The 26126-nt window shown below is 53.0% G+C and overlaps 1 protein-coding gene across 4 annotated transcripts in view; it reads left to right on the forward strand.

The window, feature by feature from the left end:
• Nucleotides 1–26126, forward strand: part of SCNN1B (sodium channel epithelial 1 subunit beta) — a 73970-nt gene extending 47844 nt beyond the window's left edge. For all 4 annotated transcript variants that reach the window (XM_069571389.1, XM_069571390.1, XM_069571391.1 and 1 more), the window contains 12 exons: nt 1279–1597; nt 4549–4825; nt 5911–6101; nt 16359–16462; nt 18673–18836; nt 19123–19230; nt 21893–22010; nt 22701–22776; nt 22866–22923; nt 23324–23385; nt 24490–24565; nt 25290–26126. In XM_069571389.1, the coding sequence (XP_069427490.1) occupies nt 1279–1597; nt 4549–4825; nt 5911–6101; nt 16359–16462; nt 18673–18836; nt 19123–19230; nt 21893–22010; nt 22701–22776; nt 22866–22923; nt 23324–23385; nt 24490–24565; nt 25290–25670 (1934 nt within the window). In that variant the 3' untranslated portion in view covers nt 25671–26126. The remainder of the gene's footprint in view (nt 1–1278; nt 1598–4548; nt 4826–5910; nt 6102–16358; nt 16463–18672; nt 18837–19122; nt 19231–21892; nt 22011–22700; nt 22777–22865; nt 22924–23323; nt 23386–24489; nt 24566–25289) is intronic.

Genomic DNA, 26126 nt, shown 5'->3' on the forward strand with positions numbered 1-26126 from the left:
GCTCACGCAGGTGGGAAATAGTCTCGGAAGGTTTCCTATTGCTGGATGAACCTCAGCTAGCTCCCAGGGCTCCTGGACCACCCTCACCGACTCCGGTCCGTCTCCACCAAGCAGCTGGGTGATCTTTTCACACTGCAGAGTTGACAGCGTCTCACCGCCGCTGAAACCCCGATCCTCAGCCTGGCCCACAAGGCCTTGCCCGCTGCCCACCACCACTCCTCTCCTGCCCTCCCTTTCAACTCTTCCAAGAACTCACTCCCAGATTTAGGAGGAGTGATATTTATTTGTAACAATGGTAGCTGACGCTTAGGTGCCAGGCCTTAATCGACACTCTGTATTTTCATTCATTTCAGTCTTCACAACAACCTTGTGAGGTGGGGACCATTATTATCTCCATTTTATAAGACGAGGAAACTGAGCCACTGAGAAAGTGATTTGCTCAAAGTCACCCAGCTAGAAAGTAGCAGAGCCAAGATTCAAAGCCAGGCATTTCGCTGCAGAGTCCTCATTCTTAACCACCACTGTCTCCTGCCTCTGGGCGCTCAGGGTCCTCATCCTTCCTGTCACATTTCCTAACTACTCATTCTGATGGGTTATATGACTGATGTCTGTCTCAGCACTAACAGCTGCTGTAAAGGCAGCCAACACTTGGTCTGTGCTGGGCACTGTGTTTAGCACCTTTTAGGCATCAGTCAAGTTCACCCTCTCACAATTGTGTAAAAACTAGGTACACCTGTCCCTGTTTTGCACACGGAGAACCTAAGAAGTTGAGAGTTTAAGTAACTTGTCCACTAAGCTGGAAATTCCCAGAGGGAAGAAACCATGTCCATTTTGCACATCACTGAGTTCAGAGGGGCTAATTAAGTGCCTGGCATACAGTAGGCACTTAATAAAGGTTTTGGGGTGGGCACTAGTGGTAAAAAACTCACCTACCAATGCAGGAGTTGTAAGAGATTGAGGTTGGATCCCTGGGTCGGGGAAATCCCCTAGAGGAGGCCATGGCAACCCACTCCAGTATTCTTGCCTGGAGAATCCCATGGACAGAGGAGCCTGGTAGGCTACAATCCATAGGGTCACACCAAATCGGACATGACTTTAGTGCCTTAGCACCCAGCTGGCTGGATGATAAATGGCAAGATGGAAGGGAGGGAGGTGGAGAGGAATGGAGAGAGGGCCAGCCTGCCTGTCTCCAGTGCCCATGCTCTGGTCACAGCTGGGAGATCCTGGGACGTGAGGCTGGCGTGGTATCTGACGTGGCTCTCGCGGCTGTCTCTGCAGGAGCCACGATGCACTTGAAGAAGTACCTGCTCAAGGGCCTGCATCGGCTGCAGAAGGGCCCCGGCTACACATACAAGGAGCTGCTGGTGTGGTACTGTGACAACACCAACACCCATGGGCCCAAGCGCATCATCTGCGAGGGGCCCAAGAAGAAGGCCATGTGGTTCGTGCTCACCTTGCTCTTCACCTCCCTCGTCTGCTGGCAGTGGGGCCTCTTCATCAAGACCTACCTGAACTGGGAGGTCAGCGTCTCCCTCTCCATCGGCTTCAAGACCATGGACTTCCCCGCCGTCACCATCTGCAACGCCAGCCCCTTCCAGTAGGTGGTCCCTGGAGCACGGCTGGTCTCAGCAGGGCTGCTTCCCTTCATTTTCCGTCCTTTCCCATTTCCTCCTTTTTCTTTCTCTCTCTCTGTCTCTTTCCCTCTTTGCAGCAAGTAAGATTCAAAATTCATAAACCTACTCAGCTTAAAAAGAACCTCCAAAAATACCTGGTAGTCCCTTCAGTCATACTCAGTTCAGTTCAGTCGCTCAATCGTGTCCGACTCTTTGCGACCCCATGAATTGCAGCACGCCACGCTCAGTCACACTGAGCCTATTTATTGGTTCAGTGTGTATTTATTGAGCACCTACTATTGCCACCTACTACTGGGGCTTCCCTTGTGGCCCAGATGGTAAAGAATCCACCTGCAATGCAGGTTTGATTCCTTGGTCAGGAAGAACTCCTGGAGAAGGGAATGGCTTACCCACTCCAGTATTCTTGCCTGGAGAATTCCATGGACAGAGAAGCCTGGCAGGCTACGGTCCATGGGGTCATAATGAATAACACAACTGAGCAACTAACACACTACTACTGCCAGGCACTGTTATGGGGCACCAGAAATACATCTGTAACTTAAACAAAGTTCCTCCTGTCCTCATCACAGCCTCCCAGAGAAAACAGACATTCATCTTTTCTTCCATAAATATTGAAATCATTCTCATCGTGAGGATTAAACTGGACCTGTATCCAGGGTTTAGTACCCTCTCCTACAGGGAATCTTCCAGCCATCTATAGCAACCATGCATTGAGTGCATTTCATAATATTGCCTAAATGCCAGGCAATATGTTGAGTGTTCTTTGGATAATTCGTGTCATTCTAATCCACACAACCACTCTGGGGTGGGGGGGCACTACTCTAGTAGCCCCAGTGCACAGGTCAGGAAATGGAGATTCAGAGTGGTGAGGGAACTTGCCCAGAGACACACAGTGGGCAACTGTGGGATTCTAATCTAGGTCTTATCTGACTCCAGAGCTGCCACTGTTTAACCACTGGATGGCAAGGCCTAGGAAGGAGACACCCAAGGAGACCCAGCCTAGTCGGTTGACGAAAGGCAGGGGGTCACAGAAAAATGCCCCAGCAAATGAGTAGACGTCAGCCAGGTGGAAGGAAGAGAGTGCTCCAAGTGGAGGACATAGTACGTGCAAAGGTTCTGGGGTGAGACAGAGCCTGGTGCATTCACGGGGCTGAAAAATGAGCCAGCCTGTCTGAGTCACAGGAAACGTTCTTGTCCAAAAGGAGGTCCTGGAAGGAAAATCATAATTCCTGGTTACATTTCCAGTTATTAGAAAGTCACCTCATTCTGGTCATAGGGCTGTTCTTCCTTGCTTGGGTGGGTCTCTGAATCTACTCAAGAAAACTCTTAATAGTTATAATAACAGACCCTGCTTATAAGCATCACCCTATTGAATCCTCCAAAAATCCTCTAGGGTAAATGTTTAACCCCCCACTATTTCACACATGAGAGAAGAGAGCCTCAGAGAGGTTACCCTACCCACGGTCACACAGATATTAGGTGGCATGCACTCAGTCGTGTCCGACTCTGCAACCCCATGGACTGTAACCCACCAGGCTCCCCTGTCCACGGGGATTCTCCAGGCAAGAATACTGGAGTGGGTTGCCAGCCCTTCTCCAGGGAATCTTCCTAATCCATGGATCAAACCCAGGTGTCCCGCATTGCGGGCAGATTCTTTAACATCTAAGCCACCAAGGAAGCCTAAGAATACTGGAGTGTGCATAGCCTATGCCTTCTTCAGGGGATCTTGCTGACCCAGGAATCAAACCAGGGTCTCCTGCTTTGCAGGCAGATTCTTTACCAGCTGAGCTACCAAGGAAGCCCATTAAGTGGCATGCTGGAATTCAAACCCAGATCTTACCAAGCTTGACAGCAGCTGTAGACATCCAGGCTATAATAGCAGCCCCCACCCCACAGCCCAGCACATTCCCAGTCCTCCCCTCCCTGTGTGCACAGAGGTGGCTGGTTTGGTGATCAGGGGACAGGCAGTGTCAGCATCTGTGACTGATGTTAGCTCTGGCTGCTGGCCGCCTGCATACTAGCCCTTGGGCCTATATCCAGGGTTTAGTGCCCTCTCCTACAGGAAGTCCTCCAGCCAGAGCTGACACACACCACCCTGCAGACCGCACTCTGGGCAGGGTCTTGGATAAATTGGGCTCTGTAGTGACAGGGGTGCAGGGCTTGGAGCCCCCCAACCTAGGGCCTGGTGGAAAGGGGTGGACACATTTCTGCTGGACTGACTGGTCACCATTTCCAGTATGGGAAACTCCGGGACTGAGAAGATCCTGGATCCCAACCCCACAGTCTTCTCCCTGCTGAAACTGGCTCCTATGCCCCAAATTGCTGCTGGAGATTTAGGACTTTAAGGTCACAGACCTGCCCCTCTTCCAATATTATACCCCTCCTAGGAAGAAGTCCGAACCCTGTGCACCCACAGATACCAACTGGGGCCCACCAAACCCAGGTTCTCAGCTCTGTGCCTTCTTCAGTGGGGTGAGCTCAGGAAATCATAGCAACTCCCAGAGTTTCTTTATCCACATGTGGGGGGTCATTGTAGAATTTTACTTATAAATTAACTCAAAGAAGATGCAGGGAACACCTAGCACCTGACACATGATGAGGGATCAATAACCAGAGGATTCTGTCTCAGTAGCATGAGAATTTCATCTTGTCTTGTTTCTGTCTTGTTTGCTATAATAGCCTCTGTGTACTTGGCACATGGTAGATAACTCACCAAATACTGGGTGAAGAATGAGTGAGCAGGTGGTGGAAGGAGGCATGGATGCATGGGTCGCGAGGTGGGTGCTGGGAGCGGGGAGGAGCAGCCTTCCACACGTGGTGGCAGCCACGCTGGAGTAGGAGGGGACTGAATTACAGCCGCTCTGCTCTGCAGCTACCCTCCTTGCCCCCCTGACTGGCCCTCTCCCTCACCTAGGTACTCCAAAGTCCAGCATTTGCTGAAGGACCTGGACGCACTGATGGAGGCAGTCCTGGGGAGGATCCTGGGTCCTGAGCTCAGCCAGGTCAATGCCACCACGGCCCTGAACCTGTCTATCTGGCACCACACGCCCCTGGTCTTTATCAACGAGCAGAACCCCCACCACCCAGTGGTTCTGGACCTGTTTGAGGACAACTTCAATGGCTCAGCAAGCAGCAGCCCAGCACCAGGAAGGCCCTGCAGTGCCCGCAGGTGCAAAGTAGCCATGAGACTAGTAAGTGGGTCCCCCTCCCCAAGCATGGCTCAAACAGTGGGCCCTCTCCAGTGAGTCTGATGGGAGTCTCTTTCCCTAACTAATCTGGGTCTTGGCTAGGGGAGAGCTGAGGGTGAAGTCAGCCTCTATCAGACTACATGGACTGAGCAAAGGGGAAGGGGTGGGTGGCTTCCTGAAGAAGGAATTAAGTCTTATTATCAGAAGACAGGGGCATAAATATTGGGCAGGTAGAAAACCACAGCTATGCTGTACAGTCATTGCCAAAGCAAAACTGGACTGCTGGGATGCCCGCAAGCCTGCAGATGGGAAGAAGGTTCCCTGTCTGTGCCTGGGATCCCCGGGGGCTCTGTAACTACACAGAGCCCTGGGCCCAACTCTTAGAGAATCTGAAAGGGCAGTTCTGGGCCCAGACCCAGGAATCTGGCTTGTTAATGGGCTGCCTGATGATTCTGATGATCCGCCCTGGTTGGGGACCCAGGCTGGGGCTATACACTCCCCACTGCCTCCCATACCCCATATGTGGTCAGGATCTTCCCCTATCAGAGAGGGAGTCAGAACCTGAAGTCTCGAGTCCTTCATGGTCCACCCGGCCTCCAGGGGGCTGCCTCTGGATGTCTGGGAGGGGGCTGGGAGTGGAGTTGGGGGAGCGGAGGGTCAAATGTGTCTGCTGCCCACATGTCCATGTGAGCATGAGTATGGGGCCACTTGTGTGACTCTAGGCATGTGGACACGTGTGTATGTGGTTGTGACGCCAGGACATCATATGACTGCAGGTGTTAGAAAGATGTCTGTGTGGACGTGACTGTGTGGATGTGTGTGCAAGTGAGTTGGCTCAGGCCTGAGGCAATGTTATATGGGGGTGGCTGGTGCTTTGTGTGTGTGAGTGGACAACCCAAGCCTTGTGACTATGAGTGCCAATATACTGCCCACCAGCCCAGCCGCTGGCCACCCCAGCACCAAGGTGCCACCCAAGGAAGGGCAGCTAGCAGCACCCTCGCTGCCCTGACTTTCAGGGTGGGGGGGGCCCTGCAGCAGCCCCCACCCACAGGAACTCCTCTCGCCGCACCCCCACCCCCCCACTGCAGTGCAGCCACAATGGAACCACATGCACCTTCCGGAACTTCAGCAGCGCCACCCAGGCCGTGACGGAGTGGTACACTCTGCAGGCCACCAACATCTTCGCACAGGTTCCAAACCAGGAGCTGGTGGCCATGGGCTACCCCGCCGAGCGGCTGATCCTGGCCTGCCTTTTTGGGGCAGAGCCCTGCAACTACAGGTGAGAGCCAGTGGGCCTCCCGAGGCCGGAGTCCCCATCCTGGGTCCACACCCCAGCTCGGCCACTCAGCATGCACCCCAGTTGTCTGTACCCTGCTGTCTTCGGCTTCTTAGAGGGAATCTGAGAAGAGGATGCGTTGACAGCCCCATCACGTCCCGAGGGCATCGCTTTAGGGACAGTCTGTAGGGAAAGAGGACAGCGCTAAGGGAGGATGTAGCCTCAGGTAGCGTCTAACCCAGGCGTCATCCCCGTAAACTGCACAACAGAGCTGTCCTCCCTTAAGTGGGGGCCTGTCCCCTTGCACATGGCCCCATCAGTCACTCCCTGCATTTGTGCCACCCCCAGGAGCATGGGCTGGGGGTCTCCTAACTTCCCAGGCAAGGAGGCGGGAGAAGGGGCAGCCATGAGCTTTTATCCTCCAACGCCCAGCATCTACTGCCCTCAGTTTTCTCATCCCTAAGATGGGACAATAACCATATCTGTGTCTCATGTAGAGTAAATGAATCAGCTCATGTCAGCACTTAGAACAGAGCCCTAGAAGCCTTTGGCATAAACACCATTTTCCCAAACAACCCCAGGGTTGAGAAGATGGCAGGATGAGGGCAGCGTTAACTCCAAAAGCCTAGGTCCTCTTACACGTGGTCCACAGATCTCCACCTCCTTCCCCGCACCGCCACCTCCAGCTTCTGACCATCCAGACCCTGGGTCTGAGAGCCCAGCTCTGTCCCCAGCTGTCGGGCAGACTCCACGGGCGAGTCACTCGGGAAGGGAGGCTGGGCATAGGCAGGCGAGCCGCTGAGGCCCCAGTGGCCCCTCCTGGCCTCGTGGCAGGCCTCCTGGTGTAGCGGCCACGCCCCCCCCCCCGAGTCTGGCCCCAGGCTTTGGCCGGTCCCATTTCCCTGAGGCACTAGTGTCCTCCTTGCCTGGGGCTTCAGATTTCCTACACTTCAGGTCTCTGGAGAAAGGGACTTTTTGCCAAGTCTTGCCGCTTTGGACGAGTGACAGGCTACCAGTTTCAAACTCCCAGGGACTGTGGCCTCAGCCCTCATCAGTCAGCTCATGAATCCTCAGGAACCTCTGTCGAGAATCTGCTGATTCTGTCCCCCAGAAAGCACAGGCTCAGGGCAGGTGTAGGTCGTGTCAAGGATTCAAGCCCCCCTGAGCGGGCAGAGCTGCCCACCTGGCCCTTTGTGAGAATCTGAGAAGGAGGGAGCTACAGGTGGAAGAACTGCGTGCCGGCCCCCCACTGATGGCACACGTCCTCGCTGGCTGGTTGCAGGCTGGGTTCCAACCCCTCTCTCTGGGGGGACTTGCTTCAGAGCCTACCTGCCCCACCACTCCTGGCAGCCTGCCTTAAGGTTGTGGGTACCCAGTAAACGAGGTCTGTGCCTATAAGTTCATCTTTACCCTCACAGCTAAAAGAGAGAGGTGTAATATGGTAATTTAAAACATATGGCTTGTCTGCTCAGTCAGAATATGCCCTGAAGTGCAAGTGAGTTGAAAAAGTGGGATCTGTTAGGATCCACTGGGACCTGCTGCCCTGTTCCTGGCGCTTTGTGTGAGCAACCCTTAGTGGGATCCCAGGGCTCAAAGATGTGTGTTCTGCACACAGCGCGGTCCCTAAACAGAGCCCCGAGCGACTTCCTGGCCTGATCCAGGGCCCGAGGCAGCCTGGGGATGGCGTGCGTGTTGCCAAGATGGCGCCCTCCAAAGCCAGCCCTGTTTGGGTCAGGTGACTAGAAGATGGCTGATGGGCAGGCAGCACCCGGTGTTGGCCGCATAACTTTGTGGTGTGGCTGTGACTGGGGAATAAATCTAGTGAGGCGGTCAAGGCTGGACTCTGCAGTTAGACCACTGGGTTCAAATCCTTCCTCTGTCTTTCCAACTGTGTGGCTTCAAGCAAGTGTCTTAACCTTGATATGCCTCCATTTTCCTCCTGCATAAAATAGGCAACAACAGTGCCTACTCTGCGTGCATGTGCGTGCCCAGTCATGTCTGACTCTGCAACCCCATGGACTGTAGCCCACCAGGCTCCTCTGTCCTTGGGATTTCCCAGGAAAGAATACTGGAGTGGGTGCCATTTCCTCCTCCGGGGGATCCTCCCAACCCAAGGATCGAACCCATGTCTCTTGTGTCTCCTACACTGGCAGGCAGGTTCTTTACCACTGACACCCCTGGGAAGCCCATGCCTACTCTTCTGGGTTCTTTGGAATATTAAATAAGTTAATGTGCGTGACAGGCTGACAGTAGTGATGAACTCAGTATTGCTCTCATTAAACCCACATTTCACAAGGAACTCATTCTTCAGTAATGATGCTAACACTTATTGCACCCTTCTTATGTCCAGGCACTATTCTTAGCACTTCACATGTATAAAATCAGTGAGTCTAACTCTGGCAACAAGCCCTTGTTTTATGTGATACAGCCCTGCTCAGAGAGGTTAAGCAACAGCTCTGAGGTCACACACCTGGTGAGTAGCCGAGGTGGCAGTCTGAGCCAGGCCCACCTGGCGTCACTTCATCGCTCATCAAAAATCGAGATCATTTTCCTTCCCCGCCTACCCTTCCCAAGCCTGTTTCTTCAGCCCTCGGCGGTTCCTTGGCACGGAGACCCTGGTCCACCCGCCTCCATGCTGCCTCTCGGTCCCACAGCCTACTGGTTGCCCATCTTCCTGAATTAGCCTCAGACTCAGCGCCAGAGGACACATGCCTCTCTCTGCCCTCCCAGTGTTGGGCCCCAGACACTTTGGCTCCCTTACTCTGTCCTACTCTCCATCCTGTCTGCCTCGTATTAGCAAATGCTGCAGGTGCAGCCACTGGAGTTCTAGGAAAGTATGAGCCACGTTTGGACCCTGACACCAAACTACCTGGATTTGAATACCAGCTGGGCTTTCCTGGTGGCTCAGATGGTAAAGAACTCACCTGCAATGCAGGAGACCCGGGTTTGATCCCTGGGTTGGGACAATCCCCTGGAGAATGGAATGGCTACCCACTCCAGTATTTTTGCCTGGAGAATCTCATGGACAGAGGAGCCTGATGGGCTACATACCATCCATGGGGTTGCAGAGTCAGACAGGACTGAGCGACTAATACTTTCAACTTTTTTGTTTGGGGGCATACTGCCTAGCTTCTCTGGGTCTCAGTTTTCTCATCTGGAAAATAGGGATAGTGAAATGACCTCATAAGGCTATCATGGGGATTAAGTGAGTTTATACAGATAAAGTGCTTAGACCAGTGCTAAGCACGTGCTAAGAATTATAGGAGCAATTTAAAGATTAACTTTTTATTGTGGAGTAGTTTTGGATTTATAGAAGAGTTTCAAAGAGAGTGCACAGAGTTCCCTGGTACTCCTCCCCCAGCTTCCCCTATCCATAACATGTTAAGTCACCACGTAATCTATCAAAAGTAAGAAGCCAACATGGCCACATCACTTGTAAACAAACCCAACACTTTATTTGGATTTATCGGTTTTTCCTGATGATCTTTTCCTGCTCAGGCTTCCATCCAAGAGACCACATTGCTGTCGGTTGTTATTCTCCTTTGTCCCCTCCAACTGTGACACTTTCTCAGATTTCCTTCTTCTGGATGACCGTGACCGTTTCGGGGTGCTGGTCAGGTGTTTTATAGCAAGCCGTTGATCTGGGTTTATACAGATAAGATGGGTTTGGAGGAAGAAGACCACAGAGGTGGAGGGCTTCCTTGTCACATCCTATCAGGGGGTACGTGTTAGCCACTCAGTACCACCTGTGATGTTGACCTTCCTCCCTCCGTTAAGGTGGGGTGTGCTCAGCTTCTCCGGCCACGCTCTGTATCATGAGCTCTAAGTTCAGCCTGTACTCTGCGGGGTGGGGTCGGGGAAGTGGCACGGGGAGAGAGATTAAACTCCACTTCTCCTGGAGAAGGGAGCAGACGCTATTCGGAATTCTTCTGTACAGAATGTCTTCTGCTTTTGTTTATTTATTCAATCATTTATTTATACTAGTATGGACTCTTGTATATTTGGGTTGTAATCCAATACCACACTATTTATTTTATTACTCAAAATGTTCCAGTGTTGGCCACTGAGAGCTCCTTCAGTTGGCTCCTGTGTCCCTTCGACGTGTCCTCATCCATTTATTTATTGTTTTGGTATTTCTTTACTTTCTGGCACTAAAAGATGCCCCAGTCCTAGAATCAGCCATTTCTCTGAGAAGCTCCAGTCCTTTTATTGGAGAATGGGATTTAGAAACCAAGCTCTAGGCACATATGGCTTCCCTCATAGCTCAGTTGGTAAAGAATCCGCCTGCAGTGCAGGAGACCCTGGTTTGATTCCTGGGTCAGGAAGATCCCCTGGAGAATGGATTGGTTACCCACTCTAGTATTCTTGGGCTACCCTGGTGGCTCAGCTGGTAAAGAATCTGCCCGCAATGAGGGAGATCTCATTTTAATCCCTGGGTCGGGAAGATCCCCTGGAGAAAGGATAAGCTGCCCACTCCAGTATTCTGGCCTGGAGAATCCCATGGACTGTCTCGTCCATGGGGTTGCAAAGAGTTGGACACGACTGAGCGACTTTCACGTTCACTTCTTCAGGCAAATGTGTGTCATTGTTGCTTCAAGGGTTGGTCCTCCGGTTTCTCCCTTCCCCAAACCCTGCTACCCAGTGACACTGTCATTGTACGGCCCCCAGCTAGGGTGCTCCATCTCCCAGTCTTTGCAGGAAGCTGGCTGGTCTCTGTCTTTATGCCTCGCCTCTGTTCCAGGGAAGGTTTGGGGAGGGAAACGCTTAGCTGGAGCCAGAGTCAGCCAGTGCTGGGAGCAGCCTCTCCAGGTAAAGAACATTTATCAACAAGCAAATAGTTGGCAAGCCTCAGAGTGCAACCTGGGACAGGAGGGGATCTGGCCGCGCCCAGAGCCACCTCCCGCTCCTGGGCGGTAGGTGTCCGAGGCAGCTCCTTGGGAACATCGCGTGCCCATGTCCCAGGGGCGGGGTCTCTCCTTCCAGAGCCGGCGCCCAGCTGCAACTGGTTTTCCCCACTCATTTCCTCCCTTGTGGCCGCAGCCCTGATCCCCCCTGGGAGAGAGACTCCACGGTGCCCGCCCAGAGCAGTTTCTTCCCTCTGGGCCTTCAGTGTCCTCCCCACCCTCACTCCCACCCCCAGCCTGGGGTGCCCTTCGTCCACCCTGCACCTGCAAAGCTCGGCTACCTCTTACTCATCCTTCAAGTCTCAGCTCAGGCCTCATTTCCTCCAGGAACCCTCCCCCAACCCACTCCCCACCCCCACATCCACTCTTCCAGGCTTATCTCTGCTGCTACTCTTATCATGTATTATAATTTAGCCAACAAATATTTACTGAGTGTCTGTCTACTGAGTGCCAGGCTCTGAGGATCGGGGGTGAATTTGTCTAGCAATTCAGTGTGCTCAGCTTCCAGCCCCCACCTTAGTCCTTTTGGGTGGGTGCTGTTGTTGCCCTGGTGTTAGGGCGGGAGAAACAAGGCCCAGGGAAGTGAAGTGACTTCCCCCAAGCTCACCAGTGAGTAACTGGCAGAGCCAGAAGTCAAATTCAGGCAGGCTGGTTCCCAAGCCTGAGCTCTTAGCTTTTAGGTTCTTTCTCCCTCCAGACAGACAGCTGTCCTCCCTGGGATTATTTTCTAAAGCAAGAGGCCACTGATAAGCAATTAAGTCAAGATGCATTCAGCTTCTGATGCATGCCAGCATGGGAATGTTGTTGTTGTTGAGTTGCTAAGTTGTGTCCAACTCTTTGCGACCACATGGACTGTAGCCTGCCAGACTCCTCTGTCCATGGGATTTCCCAGGCAAGAATACTGAAGTGGGTTGCCAGGGGATCTTCCCAACCCACATCTCCTGCATTGGCAGGTGGATTCTTTACCACTGAGCCACCAGGGAAATAAGCAGGTGGAAATGGTCAAGTGACTGGGAGGTGACTTTGCATAGGGAGGTCAGGGGACATCTCTGAGCAGATGAAACCTGAAGGAGGAGAAGAAACCAGACACTTGAAGATCTGCTCAGAGAATATTCCAGGCACAAGGAGCGGTGGGCCTTGAATTTGAAGACAACATGGAGTGTCTCTGGAGTACAATGAACAAGGGGGAGGAAGCCAAGTGGGGCATTTGCATTTTATTCTGAGAGCAGCAAGGAGCTTCTGGAAGGTTCTAAGAGGGGCGTGCTACGGGCTGATTCACAATTGGTTTTTGGTTTTTGTTTTTTTTTTTTTTTTTGATGTGGACTATTTTTTAAGTTTTTACTGAATTTGTTATAGTATTGCTTATTTTGGCTGCAAGCTATGTGGGATCTTAGCTCATCAACCAGGGATAGAGCCCAGACCCCTTCCATCGGAAGGCAGAGTCCTGACCACTGAACCACAGGGAAGCCTGTGATTCACAGTTTAAACAGTTGCCCTGACCATTGTGCAGGAGGAAGATTGTAAGACAGCAAGAGTGGAGGCAGAAGCTCCTGCAGGAATCAGGATGAGGGGAGCTGGCAGCCCTGGACCAGGGTGGGCGCCTTACAGGTGGAGGAGGCGGGCAGGAAAGAGAATTGCCACGACCCCAGTCTGTGGTCTCTCCCACGCCATGAGCTTCAAGCGCAGGACTGTCTTGCTGGCCTCCGTGTCCCGAGCCCAGTGCGTGACTCAGTAAGTGTTGGATGAGAAATGCAGTTTGTCTTTCATGGTGGAGGACACCTCAGCTCAGAGGCTGAGGAAGCCTCTCACGTGCATGTCAGGCGCAGTCAGCTCCTGGATCGGGTTTCACCACCTGCCCTGGACCCACCTGATTTGGCTGGCGCAGAGGGTGAGACCAAAGAGACAGGAAATGGCTTCCTAATCTGAACATGGGGACGAATACCTGCTGACCTCATGGAGTTATTGTGAGAATTAAACGAAAGAACATACACAGAAATCTTCAGCGTGGTCTGGGGAAATTTGCTCAGTAAATGCTGTGGAACAGAAAGCTTAGAAAGTGTAGCATTTCAGGTATGTTTCTGCAGTGTCTGATGCACCAAGCCCCATTCCCTCCTGTTTTTAATAAAATAACAGAAAACCATGTAAAAACATCCGAAGACATTTTAAATGCTAGTTCCATTATATATATATATATATATATATATATATATATATATACATACATATATATATATATATATATATATATTCAGCTCCATGGGTCTTAGTTTGTGGCACTCAGGATCGTAGATCTTTGGTGCTGCCTGTGGGATCCTTAGTCTTGGCATGCCGGGTCTCTTCATTGTGGCCTGCAAACTCTTAGTTGCATCATGTGAGATCTAGGTCCTTGACCAGGGTTTGAACCCAGGCTCCCTGCATTGGGAGTGTGGAGTCTTAATCACTGGACCACGAGGGAAGTCCCCTTAAATGCTGTTTTCTATGGAGACTTGAAATTGGGCTTCCCAGGTGGTGCTACTGGTAAAGAACCCACCTGCCAATGCACTTAAGGGGCGTGGATTCCATCCCAGTCCCTGGGTTGGGAAGATCCCCTGGAGAAGGGAATGGCAACCCGCTGCAGTATTCTTGCCTAGACAATTCCAAGGACAGAGGAGGCTGGCAGGCTGCAGTCCATGGGGCAGCACAGAGTTGAACACAACTGAAGTGACTTGGCACACATGGGGACTTGAGAACATACACATAGGACAGGATGTGAGGAACTCACGTGGACCCACCACCCAGATCCAATAAGTGTGATTCTCATCCTGTGGTTAAAGCAAATCCAAGACATCATATCCTTTTCATCTACATGGTGTGTAGAATGTAACTTCAGAGAAAGGCTTTTGGCAGAGGCACAATACCGTTTCGCCACCTTAAAAGAGAGACGATGGGTGATTCCTCATTACATCATCTATCCAGTGGTGTTAAGTCCCGTCAGTGTCAGACTTTGGGTTTGCTTGTTTGAATGAGGATCCAATTAAAGTCCACAGGTTGGGAATAGAACCAAGTCTTTGAAGTTGCTTTCAATCTGAAGGTTACCTCCCTTTCCCTGTCTCATAATTTATTTGTTGAAAACACTGGGTTATTTATTTTTTGGAGTCAGGATTTTGCAGATTGACTTTTTGTGGTATCTTTGAACTTGTTCCTCTGTCTCCAGTATTTGCTGTAAATGGTAGTTAGAGATGTTCGATCCTGTTAAGTGCTGGGTGTTGTGGTTGTTTTGTTTTTGGCAAGGCCACCTCCTGGGCAGCCTGTGCCCTTCCATTGGGACACACAGCATTGGTCACCACCGATGCATGTTGCCCAAAACCCCCAAAATCAGGGAACAAAATGATGACCCTCTAATTGTATCACTCTCTCTTCAGTTACTAGCTTGATGAAACCAGAAGTTAACAGCTATTTCACAACCAAAAAAAGTCAGTTGAAGGAAGCCATAGATTAAAGGAGATTTAAAAGGCATATCAACCAATCACATGTCAATGTCGTTTGGATCCTAATTTAAACCAGTAAATTGTAAAACCAAAATTGACCTCTATGAGACAATATAAATTGAATGTATAATAATATTAAGGAATTTTTATCAGTTATGTTCAACCTGGTAGTAGTGGTGTTTTAGCAGTTCTTACGGGGACTCCCCTGGAGGTCCAGTGGTTAAGCATCCATCTTCCAATGCAGGGGGTATGGGTTCTCTAGAGGGGAACTAAGATCTCAACTAGAGAGCCTATGCATAAGTAGAGAAGCCTGCACACACACACACACACACACACACACACACAAAGCGTTCTTACTTATAGACATATAGAAATGCTTACAAATAAAATTATAACATCTGAGATTACCTTCAATAGGGATAGGTAGAGATGAAACAGCTGACTGTAGGGGATTGTTGAAGCTGGTAGTAGGCTTTGTTCTCTCAACTTTTTATGTTTGGAAAGTTCCATATAGAAAAAAACTGAACTAAATTATTTGAAACTGATATTATGCTGTCACTTTTCCGTATCTTTATAATAATATTTTGTGCTATTGTTCAGTTATCGAATAGTTCCTTGGAAACATTCCCCTGATGTAAAATAGGATCCTAGATAGGCTCACACCTCACTGTGAAGTTCTCTCTTTCCTGACCTCTGCTTGCACCGTGATGTCCTGATTCACATCCCCCTCTAACCCCCCATCTCCATCTTCTTCCCTCCTTGCCTGAGTTCCCAGGGTTCCCAGACAAGCCCACCCGTCTGGATTCGGCCAGCTCCTTGGAGCAAACATTGCCTGGAGCTGCCCACTCACTCACATTATCTGTATTAGTTTCTTGTGGCTGCTGCAACGAATGACCACAAACTGGATGGTTTAAAGCAACAAAAGTGTATGCTTTCACAGAGGAAGCTTGAAGTCAGAAATCAAGGTGTTAGCAGGACCAGGCTCCCTCCCACGTCTCCAGGGGACAAGCCTTTCTTGCCGCTTCTAGCATGTCGGGGTTGGGGGGTGGCGGTATGGCGGTGGGGGGGCGGTGCGCTCCAGCATTCTTTGACTTCCGTCTTTGTACCTTTCAGTCTCAGCCTCTGTCTTCATGTGACCTTCTCTGTGACTCCTCTGCTGACTCTTTAAGGACACTTGTGGGTGGATTTAGGGCCCACGTGATAAAACCAGTTAATCTCACCTCAAAATCCTTAACTGTGCCTGTGAAGATCCCTTCTCTAAATAAGGTCACATTCACAGGTCCCTGGGGTTAGGATGTGGACATCTCTTTTCGGGGGTCACCATTTAAATGACCACATGGGTTACAAGACCCTGTAGATGAGGCAGCTGAAAACATCAAAGCAGCTTTCTTTTTTGGGTCTCAAAATATAAATAAATAACCCTCAGGGCAGATGTTTTTGACAAAACTTTTGTTTCACTTTTATATATGTATACATCTTATGTATGTGTATATGTTTGTTGGATTGTGATGTAAAATATATTTTTAGATCAAAAAAGTTCACAGGCCACTGTAGTTAAATTACACTGGCAGATAAATCACAAATTAACCTAAAAAAAAAAAAAAGAAACAAAAAGCAACTTCTTTTTCATACTTCATGACTAAGAGAGCCTGGCTCCTACCCCCAGAGAACCCCCTCTTTCCCAAAAGAGTCTGGGAATCTCCTGTCTGGTGGGTGCATAGATACAGGGAAATGGACAGAATGACCTACCACTCACCTCTCCGTTCCTGAGCCTCTCTGAGCAGTAATCTACCAGCTCCCCCCTGCCACACACCCGGGGGTGGCAGTTGGGGTGACATCAGCTGGGATGGGGATGGGCCCTGGCCTCCAGCTGATGGTATTTTTTTCAGGAACTTCACACCCATCTTCCACCCTGATTATGGCAACTGTTACATCTTCAACTGGGGCATGACGGAGAAGGCCCTCCCTTCAGCCAACCCCGGAACTGAGTTTGGTAAGTCTGTCCCGGAGCCAGAGCCATGAGGTTTTAGATCCTATCATGTGAGGATGAAAGACCAAATTGCCATCAGCCCCGTGGCACAGTGGTAAAGAACCCACCTGCCCAGTGCAGGAGGTGTAGGAGGCTTGTGGGTTCAGTCCCTGGGTTGGGAGGATCCCCTGGAGTAGGAAATGGCAACTCACTCTACTGTTTTGCCTGGAGGATCCCATGGACAAAGGAGCCTGGTGGGCTACAGTCTATGGGGTCGCAAAGAGTCAGACATGATTGAGTGATCACCAAGCACACACACCATCAGCTGTTGAGGGACAGGACTGAGTTTAGCCAGGGGCCGGCATGCAGAGGAGCAGCGTCTACGGGGTACCCCAGGGCAGGGCCAGGTGCCTTCTCAGCTGTCCCCGAACCCAATGTGCAAAAATCCCTGGGTACTGAGTGACTGGTGCGCCCCTTCTGCTGATGAGCAAAGCTGGGAAGCAGTGGCTGAGAGCACAGGCTTCTGTGACCAGGGGGAGTCCCAGCCCCACCATTTACCCCCGGGTGATGCTGAACCGAGACTTAACTTCCTGAAGCTCTCGTTTCCCCATATCGCACAGAGCAGAGGATGTGGTGCAGACCCCATTGCATCATCCTGGCCTAAGGCAGGTAGACCTCGGAGCACAGAGCAAGTGGCCTTGCCCCTGAGCCTGGCCGGCAGCAAACTCACTAAATGCAGATGTTCTAAGACGTTTTAAGTGACTTTCCCATGATCACACAGTTAGCCTGGGGCAGAGCCCTTACTGTCAGCCTCGTTTCTGTGCAGTTCGTGAGAGACAGAGAAAGGTGAAGTAGTGAACAGAAGTGAGGAAAAGGGAAGCGGTGGATGGCAGAAGCTGCTCTTCTTGGGGGCAGCTGGTGGACTCAGCATGTGCGCCAGGCCTTGGGGAGCAAATCCTTCCTCCCCACCCTTAGGTTCTGAGCTCCCCAGCCATCCAAAGGTAGGTGTCATTCAGCAACTGTCAGAGCTGCTGGTCTAGAGGGGTGTGGGGTGGGCTGCCAACACTTCACCCACCCCTGAGCCCCTGAGGACACTGGGCATCACAGAGATGCCAGCTAGCTCACTCTCTAGTGATGACTGATGATTAAGATCAAGGCTACTTCCACTTCCTCATTGAGTGACCTATGACAAGGTCCCTTACTCTCTTTTGGGCTCAGTTTCCTCATCTGTAAAATGGGGACAATAATTGTACCTATCTCATATGCCTCTTATAAGCCTCAGTGAGATCATGTAAATAAAGCCCTGAGCCCAGCACTCAGTATGCAGCAAATGCTCAATAAATGCTAGGCTTCTTGTCCTGCCCAGTCCTTTCTTGCTTGTCTCAGTTGTGTCCAACTCTTTGTGACCCCATGGACAGTAGCTTGCCAGGGTCCCCTGTCCATGGAAACTTCCAGGTAAGAATACTGGAGTGGGTTGCCATTTCCTTCACCTGGGGATCTTCCCAACCCAGGGATCAAACCCACATCTCTTGCATCTCCTGCGTTGGCAGACGGGTTCTTTACCACTGGCACCACCTGGGACACACCCCCTGCCATGATTCATAAAATATTGGGTCTGGTCTCCACCTTCAAGAAGAGAACAGTGGAGTGGGGAAGAAAGACAGATAATAAAAGAAATATTTCAAAAGTGAGACAGGTACTTGGAAGGCGAGTTCCAGGACAAGGAGAGAGTATGACAGAGATCCCGAGACCCAGTCTAGATAGTCAGGGAAGGCTTCTGGAGGAAGTGATACTTGGACTGAGGCCTGAAGGAGGAGCAGGAGTTTCTAGATGCAAGGTGAGGCTGGAGACAGCATTCCAAAGAGAAGACATCCTGACGAAGGCCCAGCAGTAAGAAGGAGCATGGCAGCTGAGGGGGTGAGCAGAGAGAATGAAGATCCTGGAGACGAGAGGCAAGGCCGCTTGGGCTGCAGCCTTAGATCTACCTGCCCTGTGGAAGAGGCCATGGAGTAGAGATGGGGCAGGCGGAGCCCAGAGTGGAGACCGTGCTGGCTCAGACTAGGAAGTGGGCCTCAGAGAAGGCAAGAAGTCCGGGTTTTCGTAAAGTGGAGCCAGCTTCCTGCGTAGACCCTGGCCTTCCCTTGGCTAGTGGGGGCTGGGACCAGTGGGTGGTGGGTCTGCCCTCAGCCTTGGGGAGCCAGCTCAGGCTGCCCTCTGCCCCATCTTCCCCTCAGGCCTAAAACTGATCCTGGACATGGGCCAGGAAGACTATGTCCCCTTCCTCACATCTACGGCTGGTGCCCGGCTGATGCTTCATGAGCAGAGGTCATACCCCTTCATCAAGGAAGAGGGCATCTACGCCATGGCGGGGATGGAGACATCCATCGGGGTGCTCGTGGTATGCCTGCAGGCTGTCTGCCCAGCGCCCACCTCCCGGGGCCTGAGAGGAGGAGCTCCATGCCTCCCCAAGCCCTGGACCTCCCCACCTCCTCACCTTCTGCCTGGAACCCCAGTGGGCCCCACGCTTGGGGGAAGATGAGTGCCCCCCACCCCTGGCCCCTGCCGGGGCGTCAGCCCTCCAGCCCCTCTGAGCATCCCCTAGGCCCGCTTGCTGGATGGGAGGGAGGAACAGAGTGGGGTTCCTAGGGGTGATCAGGGGTCCCCACAAACAACCTCTCACACAGGACAAGCTGCAGCGCAAGGGCGAGCCCTACAGCCAGTGCACCAAGAACGGCTCTGATGTCCCCATCCAAAACCTCTACAGCAGCTACAACACGACCTACTCCATCCAGGTGGGACAGCGGTGGCCTGAGGCCTGAGGTGTCTGGGAAAGCTGGTCCCAGCAAGGCTGGCTCTGCTGGGTCTTTGGGACCACAGGGTTCCCTGGAGGCTAGGGAGCCAGTCTAGTCCTGGTTCTTGTCCTTGCTTGGCAGGTGTGGCCTTGGGGGTCTTGCTCTGGGGTTTCCCAAAAAGAACTCTTGTGTGTACTAAGGATTTACATGGATTAAACCATCATTTGATCCTTTCAGTACCCATATGAAGCAATAATATTCTAATAATAATCATTAATTATTGTTAGTATATATTAATGTGGTATTAACAGCATTTATTGTATATGCTATTTATTATACTTGGAGAAGGCAGTGGCACCCCACTCCAGTACCCTTGCCTGGAAAATCCCATGGACAGAGGAACCTGGTAGGCTGCAGTCCATGGGGTCGCGAAGAGTCAGACACGAATGAGCGACTTCCCTTTCACTTTTCACTTTCCTGCATTGGAGAAGGCAATGGCAACCCACTCTAGTGTTCTTGCCTGGAGAATCCCAGGGATGGGGAAGCCTGGTGGGCTGCCATCTATGGGGTCACACAGAGTCAGACACAATTGAAGTGACTTAGCAGCAGCAGCAGCATTTATTATACTATACCATTATTATTATAATATACTAATAATAGCAGGGTTATCATGTGCTATCACTGTTCCATGTGCTTTACATATATATTTTTTTACATATGTATATCCTATATATACATTATGTATATATAAATAATTTAATCCTCATAACAATACCAAGATGTAGACGCTATTATTAAGAATGAGGAAATTGGGGTTTATAGACCCTAGTCCAAATGCCTCATCAGTGTTCCTAAGTCCCTCTTTGTATCTGGCCTTAATCCCCTCTGCTGCAGCTGGGGCTTACTTACCTCTTATCCTGATCTGCAAGGTCAGGCCACAAGGCCTGGCCTCAGACCTGGCCCCAGAGGAGAGGACAGACTGACTTTTTGCAAAAGTGGCCAAAGTGACCGCTCACAGTGACACTTTTCTCTCCCAGTCCAGTCTGCCTTGGTGGATGAGGACACAGGATGGCTGGGGGGCAGCCCAGTGCCTGGCTCCATGTCTGAGAGCCCCAAGCAGGGTGTGGTTTTCCCTTTCGTCTTAGTCACGGAAATCCACCATCCCCGCTGCCCACTCTATCCAGCTGACCCCAGGCACCGCTCACTCTGACCCTCCTGTCTTGGGGGCTTCTGCCTGCGATGGAGAGCTTGAGGAGTCTTCAAGCCTCTGGAGGGACAGATGGACAGACAAGGCACCCAGGGGTGTGGGGGCTTGTGGGAACACAGAGAAGGAGGCCACAAAGGCATCAGGCCCCGGCCCTGGAAACCCCATTCCAGAGAAACCTCAGATCTCATTTTGTCCAGTGCCATCACCAGTCTGGACAGAGACCTTGTCAAAGCCCCAGGCCCTGGTCGGGCGCTCTGCCTGCCAGCCCTGGGCCTGCCCTGGCCCACCCTGGAGAGGGCCCCTACCTTCCAGGTACGACAGTGAGGTCTGGGTGAATGTCGGACACTTGGCCCAGAGCTCCCTGCTGACCCACTGCCCCCGATCTCACCCCAGACCCCCTCCTCCCGGCTGTGCCGTTTCATCTGCCACCCAGCCCCCTGCCCACTCCTACTTCCTCCCACGAGGAACCTACAGGTTCACAGGGGAGAACGGAAGCAGCAGGCAGGAGAGCGGTGGGGAGGATGCGAGCTCCTTGGCAAGGGTGGGAGCGGGAAGCCCTCCAGAGGTGGACTTGGGAAGCCGGACAGGAGAGCCGTGATGGGCAGCTGCTTCCATTCTCCAAGTGCCCAACAGCATGCTGACCTCCCCGCCTTAGACAGAGGAGCAACAGGAATAAACTGAGGCTCGGAGGGGAGGGCTGGCCCTGGAACACGTAGCTCATTTCTGAGTGGACTGAAACCAGGTCTGACCTGAAAACCCAGAAATTATAGATTCATCTCATCCAGCCTAGAGGGGACTGGTCCACTCCCCCGCTTCCCTCACCCTCCACCAGGGGACATTCCAAAGAAAGTCACTTCCTCTCCTTTGCACTGAGGACTCGGATCACCCTTCTCACCTTCCCTGAGGGTTTCCCTCCAAGATGAAGGAGCATAGAGGGAGCTTGCTTGCTTTCTCTTCTGGGTCCTTCCATGTAAATGGCTTGGAAGGCTGCTGGCAGCCTTGTAACAAGAGCTTTCTTAAGAGTTAGCCATTTTTTGTTGTCGAGGGGAGACGGTGGACACATTTGGGATCTTAGTTCCCTGACCAGGGATCAAACCCACGCCCCCTGCTGTGAAATCATGGAGTCCTAACCATTGAGGGAAGTCCCTGAGAGATAGCTTTAGGGTTGGAACAAGCCTCCTCTCCGTGTGTCATCTGTGGGGCCAGCCTCAGAGAGCCGGGTTCTGGCTTGAGTCCTCCTGTGGGGACAGAGGCAAGGAAGGACAGCCGCCTCCCACCTCGGGGGGCAGCGGGGAGGAAGCTTAGTCACCTCGCCACCCTCCTCCACGGGAGGGGCGCCTCCTCGGCTCCCCCAGCCCCCGGCCTGGGCACCCAGCCCCCTGGGCCCCGTCCCCCTGGGTGGAGGTGGGGACGTCGCCTTCACGTCTGCCCCTCTCTGCCCCTTCCCACCACCAGGCCTGCATTCGTTCCTGCTTCCAGGAGCACATGATTCGGGAATGTGGTTGTGGCCACTACCTGTACCCGCTGCCCGACAAGAGGAAATACTGCAACAACCAGGAGTTCCCGGACTGGGGTGAGCGGGGAGCCCCCCGGGGACTGGCCCCCAGCCCACTGGGCCTCTGCCCACAAAAGGCTGTGACTGCAAGTGGGGCTGGGGGGCTCCATGAGTCCTCACCGCCCACGGCCCCTCTCGCCCTGGTTCTCCCCACCCGCAGCTCCCCGATGCCTTCAAGTGTAGGCATGAAACGTGTACATTCGGGAGAGAGTTTGTCCTTGAGACCTGAAGTCACCAGAAGGGGAGCCCCTACTGGCTCACACAGGGCCAATGTCATCCAAACACCAATGGATGTTGTCAGTGGCAGAGGGAGTCCTACCACCTCTTAAAAATAACAACATGTATGGACAGGAGGGGAGAACTTTATCCCTTCCAATACCCATCCCTCCCCACGTGACCCGCTGGCCCTAGCCTGCCCCTGCCAGGCTCAAGGGTGACAGGTGGAGGGAAAGCTGCTCTGATCCTCCTGGGCTGGGGCTGGGGTGCTGGGGAGGGGGTCCCTCTGGCCAGGCTGGGGCCAAATGGCTGGAGAGGGGGCACCTAGGGTGGGTGATTTTCCGTGACAAGGGGAGTTTGGATCGAGACAACGCTCCCCACTCAACTTAACCACAGGCCTTGGGTGGCTCAGGGCCGGGAGATCAGAGGGTGGCCAGGGGCTCAAAGCAGAAAACCTGTCTCAAAATCTCTCCCCCAACCCCTCCCACCCAGCCCATTGCTACTCGGCCCTGCGCATCAGCATGGCACAGAGGGAGACCTGCATCTATGCCTGTAAGGAGTCCTGCAAGTGAGTCCACCGAGACGGGATGGGCGGGGGCGGGTGTGGGGGGCGCGGCGGGCGGGCACAGTGACGATGGGCTGCCGTCTCTCTTCCAGTGACACTCAGTACAAGATGACCATCTCCATGGCCGTCTGGCCTTCTGAGGCCTCCGAGGTGAGTCAGGGGGGCGGCCAAGCTCCTGGCCGCCCAGCTTCAGATGGGAGGCAGATGTGGCTGGCGACCTGCAGGCTGTTGGGAACCTCTCCTCCACTCCCTCCCTGCCTCCTTCCACCCATGTCCCCCAAGGACTGTGCGGGGGACACGACAGTGAATGGGACAGACCGTCCTTTGCGCAGGTCTGGGGAGGACCTGGGCGGAGGGAACAGCAAGAGCAAGGGCCTGCGGTGGGAAAGAACTGAAGCAGGGAGGCCGGGCCTATGGGGAAGAGCCTGGAGACCCAGTGCCTTTGGAGACTGGAGCCTGGAGACCCAGTGCCTCCCACGGGTAGCAGGGCCCATGCCTGGGAGGGGATGCTGCAGGCACCGTTGTTCTCAGCTGCCTTTTTGGGTTCCAGGACTGGATTTTCCACGTCTTGTCTCAGGAGCGGGACCAAAGCAGCAATATCACCTTGAGCAGGTGAGCTCAGAGTCTGGACCGGCCAGGGAGGGCAGGAAAGAGGAGAAACCAGAGCCTTGTGGGAGGGGCTTGGACACAGGGTAGCTGCTCAGACACCTTCTCACACTGGTCAGATCCAGAAACAAGCCTGGAGCAGGAAGTACTGGGAGTGAGAGAGAGGCCAGCCAGTGGGGCTCAGAGCCTCCCATTTCCTAAAGGACAACCTGTTCATTTCCATCCATCCCTCTGGTCCTTTCATCCTTGAACCTGTCCACCCATATATCCATCATCCATCCTTCCAATCGTCTCCCCATCCATCTGTCCACTCGCATCCATCCATCCATTTACCCTCCATCATCCATCCTTCCATTCTTCCACTCATTGATCCACCCACCCAACCTCCATCCATTCATGCATGTTTCCATCCATTCAACACAACCAGGCATGGAGCACAAGAAAGACAGGAACTTTCATTCTATCCGGAACTTCGAGTCTAGAGGACAGAAATACATGAACAGGGCTTTGGTGGTGGGAGTCTGCACAGTACCCTTTCTCAGGGAGCCCAGCAGAGAAGGAGGCCCCTTCTTCCTGAGAGATAAGGGAGATCTGTATAGGGAGGTGACCCTTGAGCTAATCCCCTAAGGAGGAGTAGTAACTGTTTAGACAAATAGGAAGAGGCGCTGATGTCCCGGCAGAAGGCTGGAGGTATGAGAGAGAATAACCTTTCTGAGGACCATCAGGTGTAAGGGGAAAGCCCTCTTGGCCACACTTCCCTGCCCCGAGTCCCCTGACAGTGGGCCAAGGCCTAGGACTCTATGTCAAGTCTACTGTACTGGGAGTGGGTGAGGGGAGCCCAGAGCTGATCCTTAGCACTGTCTTGGCCCCCAGGTCCTTTGGAGAACTGGTTCAGAAAGGGATGCACGGAATGGGTGCTGGGAAGAGATGCCTTTTGTGGCCCCAAGGCCTAGAGTGGCCCTTCCTGGTTCTTGTTTGGACTCTCCACTCCTGGGAGTGGGCACATGGGAAGCTTGAGCCAGAGGAGGGTACCTTTCCTCTGTGTGTGTGTGTGTGTGTGTGTGTGTGTATTGGGGAGAGGGCACCAGTTCCCTTTGCTGCCTCCTGCAGGAAGGGGATTGTCAAGCTCAATATCTACTTCCAAGAATTCAACTATCGCACCATTGAAGAGTCAGCAGCCAATAACGTGAGTCTGGGGGCTCCTGACACCTCAGCCCTGCCTTCTGCCCCTCCACCCTGCAGCCTGAGGGTGGGGAGGATCCAGAGCCCAGCGGAGGAATTAGGAAGGTCCCTTGTTGTTTGCATCACCAACTCAATGGACATGGGTTTGGGTGGACTCCGGGAGTTGGTGATAGACAGGGAGGCCTGGCGTGCTGTGGTTCATGGGGTTGCGAAGAGTCGGACACGACTGAGCGACTGAACTGAACTGAACTCGTTGTTTATGGGTTTCCCTGGTGGCTCAGATGGTAAAGCGTCTGCCTGCAATGCGAAAGACCTGGGTTTGATCCCTGGGTTTGGAAGATCCCCTGGAGAAGGAACTGGCAACCCACTCCAGTATTCTTGCTTGGAAAATCCCATGGACAGAGGAGCCTGGCAAGCTACGGTCAATGGGGTCACAAAGAGTCGGGCACGACTGAGAGATTAACACTTGCTTACTTGTTGTTTAGTTGCTCAGTCGTGTTCAACTTTTTTGCAACCCGGTGGACTGGGACGCAATACTAGCAGGCGGATTCTTTACTGCTGAGCCACCAGGGAAGCAGGAAGATCCCATAGGCACTCCCCGATTACTTCCCTGGGCTGAGATGATCACCTCTTCTCCCCTTCCGGCCACCAACTCACCTCACAGGAAGCCGGAGGTTGGGCTTGAGGCAGAGATCTGTGGCCAGGCCCTCACCCCCTGCTCCCTGTAGATCGTCTGGCTGCTCTCGAACCTGGGCGGACAGTTCGGCTTCTGGATGGGGGGCTCGGTGCTCTGCCTCATTGAGTTCGGAGAGATCATCATCGACTTCGTGTGGATCACCATCATCAAGCTGGTGGCCCTCGCCAAGAGTGTGCAGCAGAAGCGGGCCCAGGCTCGCTACGACGGCCCGCCGCCCACTGTGGCCGAGCTGGTGGAGGCCCACACCAACTTTGGCTTCCAGCCAGACTCGGCCATGCCCGGCCCTGACGCGGGGGCCTACCGCCGTGAGCAGAACCCGCCCATCCCGGGCACACCACCCCCCAACTATGATTCCCTGCGCCTGCAGCCCCTGGACGTCATTGAGTCTGACAGCGAGGGGGATGCCATCTAGAGCCTGCCCTGCCCCTCCCGGCAGGCCAAGAATTTGGACCTGAGCAGCTGAGACATCGCCCAAGGCCAGGGTCCAGGTCCCTCTACAGAGAGGCTGGCAGCTCTTGGCCAGCCCCAGGCTGAGGGCTCCAAGGGGTCACGGTGCTGGTATGGATATGGGAACTGTGTTCCTGCCCACACCCCCAACCTGACCTGACCCTTGGCCTGGGGTCCGAGACCCAAAGCACCGTACCCTGGAGCCAGGCTACTTCTCTCCCAGTGCCAGTCACCATCTGCCCCAAAGTTGAAGGCAGGCAGGCACACTGTGCCCTCTGACCCCAGAAGGAGCCTTCTTTTCCTTCCTGCCTCAGCTGACCTAGTGAATGGGTTGAGTGAGGGCAGAGTTGCTGGAGAGCAGGCATCAGGGTCCTGCCAGGTGGCACATGTTTTGTTCTGGAAAATAAAAGTGGAAAACAGA

This window comes from Ovis canadensis, chromosome 24, assembly GCF_042477335.2.
Source record: "Ovis canadensis isolate MfBH-ARS-UI-01 breed Bighorn chromosome 24, ARS-UI_OviCan_v2, whole genome shotgun sequence".
NCBI lineage: Eukaryota > Metazoa > Chordata > Mammalia > Artiodactyla > Bovidae > Ovis > Ovis canadensis.